Source organism: Myotis lucifugus, unplaced genomic scaffold (genome assembly GCF_000147115.1).
Source record: "Myotis lucifugus unplaced genomic scaffold, Myoluc2.0 scaffold_6236, whole genome shotgun sequence".
In the NCBI taxonomy this organism is placed as follows: domain Eukaryota; kingdom Metazoa; phylum Chordata; class Mammalia; order Chiroptera; family Vespertilionidae; genus Myotis; species Myotis lucifugus.
Window position 1 is genome coordinate 1 of NW_005877284.1, and position 8,819 is coordinate 8,819.

The 8,819-nt window shown below is 37.1% G+C and overlaps 1 protein-coding gene across 1 annotated transcript; it reads right to left on the reverse strand.

Moving 5' to 3' along the window:
* Window positions 1–3,581: 3,581 nt before the first annotated feature.
* On the reverse strand, window positions 3,582–8,813 carry LOC102436874 (cytoplasmic dynein 1 light intermediate chain 1-like). Its single transcript, XM_006109133.3, has 3 exons — window positions 8,729–8,813; window positions 7,649–7,804; window positions 3,582–4,531 (listed from the first exon to the last, which is right to left on the reverse strand). The coding sequence occupies exons 1-3, from the start codon at window positions 8,733–8,735 to the stop codon at window positions 4,419–4,421; spliced, it is 276 nt and encodes a 91-aa protein (XP_006109195.1). The 5' UTR covers window positions 8,736–8,813; the 3' UTR covers window positions 3,582–4,418.
* Window positions 8,814–8,819: the final 6 nt, after the last annotated feature.

Below are 8,819 nucleotides of genomic sequence, written 5' to 3' on the forward strand. Positions count from 1 at the left end.
GCATATAGGCACAGATTATGGAGATTATTATTAAGGACAAGTAGGGAAGACCTGCTTAGGGTCAAACTTTGGAAGGCTTTCCTTTGCAGTTGAACAGGAAGGGTTTTGTGTAGGAAAGTGAAATGGCCCAAGATCTTCCTTGGGGATATTTTCCAGCAGACTTGTGTAGACTGATTACAAAGAGCCAGGTAGGGTTGTAAAAATTCAGGAAAGGGGGCATAGGGGTTTAATTTAGGCTTTAGTCATGGAAACAGAGGGGATGGTTCCAAGAAAAGCTGTGGGTGATAAAATTAGTGAGCTTAGACTAGTTTGTTTGATCTGAATCACATGGCAGGCCTGTGAAACCATAGATTTCTGGACCTCACCCCCCGAGTTTCTGACTCAATAGATCTCTGATGGAACCTGGAAAATTGCATTTCTAACAAGTTCCCAAGTGCTGCTGGATTTGAGAACCACTGCTCTGGTATGACATAGGACATCAAAATAGCACTCAGTAATCCTTCACCTTAATCCCAGGTTTGAATCATATGTCTTAATAAAAGGAAGATGCAGAACGAAGATTAGGACTCACTGAGGTTGCAGTGCCAGAGGGCTTCAAGGGGAGTCCTCGGTTAATAATTTCAAATATGCACCCGGAGCATTGGAGGAGATGAAGCATGTGGGCCATACAAACGTGAAAGGGATGAACTTACAGAAAGAGGATTTAGGCTAGAACTTTGTGGGTGTGGGACAGAAGGTGAAGAGGGGACAGAAATAAGAGTGTTTAGAGGGCTGGAGAAGCAGCACACAAGGTAGTAGGCTTTTCAGTAGTCTACTAGTAATTACACTAATACATCTAGAGTAGATAGCTGAGTAAGGGGGAGGGGGAGGGTTCCATGGAAAGTAATCTCACAGATCGATCTGATCATGAATTCCTAACTGGACAGGTCATGGTGGGTAGTCATGCCACAGGCATATAACCTTTTAGTAAAAGGTTTATCTTTGTCTTACCCAAACCATGTCCATTGTATCTGTGCACCTGGGTTAACACATCTTTAAAACAACCACCCTCAAGAGAGAATATCATCTTAACTAACCTGTAATCCAATCCCACTTTCATGTCATCTTCGTTGTCCCCTCAATTTCAAATGCATAACAGAAGCTGCAAAGTTGTTATTCTCCAGAGCATTTGAGATCTTGCTCCTGCCTATTTGGCCCAAATAAACTCATTTTCTCCACACTGGTTTGGATGTTGTTTTTTGGTTGTTTTTTAAAGATTTTTTTTAAATTGATTTTTGAGAGAGAGAAGAAGGGGGAGGGAGAGAAACATCAATGGGCTGCCTCTTACAGGCCCCCTTATGGGGATAGGGAGAAGTAAGCCCAAAACCTGTGCATGTGCCCTGACCAGGAATCAAACCAGCAATCTTTCAAGTGCATGGGACTACACCAAACCACTGACAACTGAGCCACACCAGCCAGGGCAGGTTTGGACATTTTTTACATCGACAGTATGCCTGCCTCAATAATTTACTCATGGGACTAGTATTTAAATACTGGTATTGAAATTACCTGTATGTAAATTAAAATTCCTCCCCTGGTGGCAATAAACACATTTTTGTAACACTTTTCCGTTTAGAAAGCACCCCCCATCCTCCATCTCATTTATGTTCACTTATAACTTCAGAGAGCTGAAGGAGAACATGGGATGTGTGATGTAAGGCAAAGAAAAAGTCTTGGTTTCTTTATCAACATTTCCAAACAACTCAGAGTGGACAAGGGTGCCAGAGAAACAAAGAGAACTTTGGATCAGAATTTTTCCAGGGGTTACAGTTTACCAAGGCTCCTCTCCTAACTAAATTAGCCTTGAGGATAAGCAAACAAAATTATCCATCTCATTTCATTTATACCACCAGAGGGCCACAATGGCAAAGGAATGTTCATAAGGCCTTTTGTTCTAGGGTTTCTGCACTCGATGCGCGTTCATTCCTGAGTCGTATTTGGGAGTAGGGAAAGACTATGAATCACTTAGTCTCCTTGCTTCTATGTTAGTTGTCCTTTAGTCCAGTCTCATTATGTGTGAGAGATGTAATGAAGAAAGGTGGGATCTTCTGATTTCTTGGGGAAGTGAGGGTGGGGCCCAGTTTGGTATCTGGATGACAGGGAATCCTGTCACCAGGCAACCCTAACACAAAGCCTTGTCATTTCTATATATAGAAAACAGTCTTCAATTTTCCCTCAGTTGATTAAATATTATTTTTTGAAATGTGAAACATTGACAAAGGGTCCAAAAGTGAAAAAACATACAAAGAGGTACACACAAAGAAAACTTAACTTACCTACGGCTTTGGACAGTGGTTGGTTGGTGGGTGAGAGTTCTGATGAGGCACAAAGGGAACAACGGGGGTGCCAGTAATGTTGTTTTTCTTGATCATGGTGTTGGTTATATGTGACCACTGTGTGGTATTTCAAGCTATACTATTGTAACTTCTAGTTCTCTGTAATGTATACTTCAAAAAAAAAGCTTAAATTTCCTTGCAAAATTGGGACATAGGTTTTAGGCTTAAATATGGTAAACACAAGGTTTTACATTAGTTAAAATGGAATCTCATATAAGGAACAATTACAGTTATTTCAAGTAACAACTCAATTATTAATTTCAAGGATTTTCTAATACAACTCCAATGTCATACAGAAAAAATGAGTTGGTCTAAACATGCAAACACAGCAGCCATAGCAAAGCAGAGCTCGATACACAGTCTACAATTTTCTTTCCTTCATTAGTTTCACTTAATCAAGTACTAGTTTAGAAATATTCGTCTTTACAACACCATGATTGTACAACCCTTTCTGGACTAAAGATTTTATCAATGGCATTTTTCATCTCATGCTTATCATGCATATGTTTTCCCATGCCCTGAACAAACTAAATTTTTTCCATATTGAAACAAATTATTACCCTCATATATTTTTAGCATTTATACTCAACTATTAGGAGCCAAATACTATTATAAAACTAAAAAGATTTTAAGGTTCTAATGAAAAGTATTATGTAAGCTGGTAGACGTTTTATCCTTCAACATTTTGTTGGAAAAAAAATCTTTGGAATATGTATTTTAAAGTACTAACAAAGCCCAATTTAAAGTATAGTAACCACATTTTCCAATTATCTGAAATGACTCAATAGGTCAAATGTACAAGTGTTCTTTAGGTGAACTTCAATAAAATGAAATTGTTCTTATGAAGGTTCTAAAACAAGCACTGAATATTGAATAGAACTACTAACAGGTGTTCTGACCTCTAAGAGAGTAGTTATGTGCCAGTGCATTGGCCAAGCTTTTAAAAACAGCTTCTGTGCATTAATTAATGATAAAAGGCTGTATTTTTATCTACTAGGAATGCTGACACAGGATTCTGCAGATCAAGACATGTGGGGAAGATGTGTTGATCAAAGTAAACTCCCAATTTAAGCAAACTTACCAGGATACTGAATCTCATGTATTCAGTCTCTTAGAAACAGGTAGAAAAATCAGAATGCTTAATAATCCTATTTAGTCAAACACTTTAAAAAAACAAATTTAAATATAAGAGAATGCAACAAGGTATTTGAACCTGAATGCAGAGAATAAATACTTTATTAACTGATTACAATTGAAAGTCACAAACAAAAAAGGGGTGTATTAAGGCAGAGCAATATATATATACATATATATATGACATACATATATATGACATATATATATAGACAAATCCAAAGACTGTTACCGCTTTACATTAATAACCTCTGCATTTTTCTTTTACACATTTAGGCAGTGTGCTTTCTTTTCTTCTCACAGAAATGAATCTTGACCAATATTTTAAATTGTATTTTGATAACAACTTATAGGATCATTGATTTAGACAATGACTAGTGTATCAAATGCTATCTGATAGTTTTCTCAGCATATTCCATTTGTGGTGGTATATTTATGTTGGTGTGGAAAATTTGATAATCATCTTCTTTTTTCCAGTAAAACTAACACATAATTTTAAAAAATGATTTTGGATAGTCTTAACTAAAATAAGCTTGGACTTCCAAGTCAGTCAAATGCCCAAAGCATATTGTTTTCTGCCCTTCCCTAAACCTTCCTGTATGTTTTAAGTAGCCTTTAGAATATGATCACATGGTTTAATTTCAGATCTATAAATTTTAAGGTTTTCAAAATCCAAACTTACTTCCTTATGCAAAGTGGCAATGCAAATAGCAATCCTACATAATGAGGAATCATTTTTCTTCTGTATAGCTTCCTTTTATAAAAATGGGCAACCACAAAAAAAAAAAAAAGATAAGTTTAGTCCATCTGACAAAGCACTGCAGCTCCCTAATTCCACTCTTGAAGGAAAAGGCAGAGGCAAGTTTACATTATCCCAGAAAACTGAATAAATGGCTTTATTTGGTATCTTCAAGAAGCTTCTCCTTCCGTAGGAGATGTTGGTGATGTAGGAGAAACTGTGACTGGTTTTCGTGTAATTCTGTCCAGTTCCGCATGAACATCTGATAGGACAGGCTTCTGGCCTACATTGAAGAAAAAGAAATGAGATTTAGATATAAGTAATAGTATCTTTTATAGCAATGTCTCTTCATTCAAGAAACTGCCAAAGGTTTCATTAATTTTATCTAGCATACTAAAGTAAAAAATATATATAAACGAAGCCACTTTAAAATGGAGTCAGAGCTGTGGTCCCAGAGGATGCCTCCAACCTTTGAAATGTTAAAATAGGGCAAAATAACCTCTGACTGGGCCTAAAGCAGCACTGTATCCCAAACAACTGTGTGCAAAGACAATAAGAAATCAGATTGTTATAGCTACAGACTGAAAATTAAAAACATTCTTTAGAATTAGCATCCCTATGTTAGCTTATCTGTACTTATAGAATTGCCTTCTTCTAGAAGCTGACATAATTGAGCAGTTGATGGAATTGTTCCCCTTCCCTTTCTCATAAATATTCCTGATCCCCCTGGCCTTTGTCTCCTAAAACTATTTAGGTTCCTGCCTAAATTAGTGCTTCCTGAATAGCTATTCTTTTGGACCTCAAATAAATGCTATTGTCTCTCATTTGGTCTTTTATTTTTAGGTTAACATTAAGTGGCATAAACATCCTAATTTAAAAATAAATTCCCTCATTTTATTTTTTTTAATATATTTTATTGATTTTTTACAGAGAGGAGGGGAGAGGGATAGAGAGTTAGAAACATCTATCAGCTGCCTCCTGCACACTCCCCACTGGGGATGTGCCCGCAACCAAGGTACATGCCCTTGACCGGAATCAAACCTGGGACCCTTCAGTCCGCAGGCCGATGCTCTATCCACTGAGCCAAACTGGTTAGGGCAAATTCCCTCATTTTAAATTGTAGAGTCTGAATGGAAGTAAAAACTAGCACCTATCAGTTAATCTCATGAAGGTATTTTCAAAAAAGGCATAGAATAAGGACAGTAAAATAGAAAATAACAAAATTTTGGAATCCAGAAAGAAGATAGGTTAGTGGTAACTAAATTAGCAGTACTGAGAAACTTAATCTACTACACTGTCCATAAGAAAAGCCAAACAGTAATTCAATTTATACCCAGAAACCTGTAAAAGGTTCAAAAACATGGTAGTTGCAGGCATTTGTGATAAGGGTGACAGGAGGTGGGATTAAAAAAGGAGAATGGGTTAAAAAGTCTGTTTAAAGAGCTACAAAATAAAAAGAAACTAAACTTCATCAAAATTAAAAACTTCTGTGCTACAAAGGACACTACTAAGAAAGTAAAAGGGCCCTGACTGGTTTGGCTCAGTGGATAGAGCATCGGCCTGTGGACTCAAGGGTCCCAGGTTCGATTCCGGTCAAGGGCATGTACCTTAGTTGCAGGCACATCCCCAGTAGGGGGTGTGCAGAAGGCAGCTGATCGATGTTTCTCTCTCATCAATGTTTCTAACTCTCTATCCCTCTCCCTTCCTCTCTGTAAAAAAATCAATAAAATATATTAAAAAAAAAAAAAAGTAAAAGGACAACCAATTCAGTGAGGAAAAACATTTGCACATCCTTTATCTGATAAGGGTCTAGTACACAGATATTTAAAGAACACTTAAAAGTCAACAGTAAAACGACACATAACCCAATTTAAAAATGGGCAAAAGATTTAAACAGAAATTTCTCCAAAGAAGGTATACAAATGGTTAGTAAACACATTAGAAGATTCTCAACATCATTAGCCATCAAGGAAATGCAAACCAAAATCACAATGAGACAGGACTTCCTAGACCAGTGATGGCGAACCTATGACACGCATGTCAGAGGTGACACGTGAACTCATTTTTTTGGTTGATTTTTCTTTGTTAAATGGCATTTAAATATATAAAATAAATATCAAAAATATAAATCTTTGTTTTACTATGGTTGCAAATATCAAAAAATTTCTATATGTGACACAGCAGCAGAGTTAAGTTAGGGTTTTTCAAAATGCTGACACGCTGAGCTCAAAAGGTTCACCATCACTGTCCTAGACCCTGGAATCTTCAGAAATGCTGGGACTGTTCTAATAAAAAAGATGGACAATAACTAATATTGAAGAGAATGTGGAGAAATTGGGACCCTCATACCTTGCTTTGGAGAATGTACGTTCATAGCAGTATTATTCATAACTAGAGGCCCAATGCACGAAATTCGTGCATGGGTAGAGTGCCTAGGCCTGGTCGATGATCAGGGCGGATTTGTGGGGGGATCAGCAGGGTGCTTGGGGGGCCCCCCCGCCTTGGCTGGCCTGGGGCCTGCAGGCTGGGAACAGCTCCTACGTTGAGCGTCTGCCCCCTGGTGGTCAGTGCGCGTCATAGGGACCGGTCGTTCCACTGTTTGGTTGATTTGCATATTGGGCTTTTATTATATAGAAGATAGCCCCAAAGTGGAAATAATATAAATGTCCATCAACTGATGAATGGATAAAGTGTGACATATCCATACAATGGAATTTTATTCAGCAGTAAAAAAGAAATAAAATATTGAAATATTGAAACATAAAAGAACCTTAAAAACATTATGTTAACACCTTTCGTACCGCTCACGAGCTTTCTCGTTTTTCACGCCCATGGAAAAAGGAGCGAATCTAGATACTTATGTAAATTTTGTTTGGTCCCTCTTCATAGAGGAAAATGTTTTATGCAGTACCATACGTTAAAAAAGTACTAGGAACTTTAATTGTTTAATTGTTTTTGTAAATAAAATGTTATAATTATTGAAAAACGACACCTAAAGTGCATTATGATGATTTAAATAACGTGCAGTTTGCCCGAAAACGTGCGGTCCCTGGCGTATGTCTTAGAGATTTCTATGCGGTACTAAAGGTGTTAAAGAAGTCATATTCATATGAAATCTCCTGATCAGCAAGTCCACAGAAGCAGAAATCAGATTAGTGTTACCTAGGACTTGGGGCTCCAGGGGAGGGAAGGAGTAACTGCTAATAGGTTGGAGGTTTCTTTCTGGGGAGATGAAAATATTCTAAAATCAGATTATAGTGATGGTTTGCATAACTCTGTAACTATACGAACACTATTGAACTGTACACTTTAAATGAGTGAACTTCACTTCACAGTATGTAAATTATATCTCCATAAAACTGTTTTATAAAAAAAAAAAAAAAAGCTCCGGTAACTATACCTGACTTTTTGGCAGATGGTGGTAAACCACTGCTTCCACCTCCAGCCCCAGTTCCAGGGCTGCCACCACCAACACTGGGGCCTCCCGGAGAACCAGTCTTTTTACTCAGCAAACTATTGAAGAAATTGGCCAGGACACCTTCACTTGTAGCTCCAGCTATAGAAACAAAAACAAAAACTTTCAATCAAAACATCAGGTTTTTCTACAAATTATTATTTTAGTAATCACACATAGAAAATGAATAATAGACTTGAAATTTAAGAGCTGTATGTTCCAAATTCAAGTCTAGTTTGATCTTAGAGGCTGGGTAACTTCTCTGATCTACTCATACAGAACAAAATATAAATAACCTTTAAAAATGCAAGATAATTATTTAAAAATTAGAATGTTATTTTAAAAAGGCCAAAGGTGCCGAAACCGGTTTGGCTCAGTGGATGGAGCGTCGGCCTGCGGACTGAAGGGTCCCGGGTTCGATTCCGGTCAGGGGCATGTACCTGGGTTGCGAGCACGTCCCCAGTGGGGGATGTGCAGGAGGCAGCTGGTCGATGTTTCTCTCTCATTGATGTTTCTAGCTCTCTGTCTCTCTCCCTTCCTCTCTGTGAAAGGTCAATAAAATATTTTAAAAAAATAAAAAATAAAAAAATAAAAAGGCCAAAGGCATATTAAACAGATATTAGTTGCTATATATCTCTGCTTTGAAAGGGGTTCTTAAAAAATATAATGTTGAAAAATATCTGCCTCAAGTACTATAAAAAGTTATCTAATTCTCCTATATGATTATGCATATACTTTTTCATGTTAATTGCAAGTAACCTATTATTATAAAAATATGAATTTCTTCAATGACCTACCATAGAATGATTAAATAAACACAAAGCTATCATTAAGCTTCCATCATAGAAATAACATATTAAGACTATACTATAAAATGGTTTTCAGTCTAACTATGAGATTATATCTATAGAGACAAAGATTAGAAGCTATTGCACAAAAACCACTATGGTAAAAGGGGATTTTAGGTAGATTTCTTTCTACTGAAAACATATTGTGTTGTTTTCTCCAAGAAAAAAAGAAATGTACCTTTCATGTTTGGATCAATTTTTTTTGACCAGCAGGGATGGGTGACACGCTGGCAACATTGGATGACACTGATCTGTTTGGTGTTCGAGGG

Coding starts and splice junctions, on each gene's coding strand:
- LOC102436874 (XM_006109133.3), bottom strand. Junction 4,532..7,648: donor ACCATCTGCCAAAAAGTCAG/GTATAGTTACCG, acceptor TCTTCAATGTAG/GCCAGAAGCCTGTCCTATCA.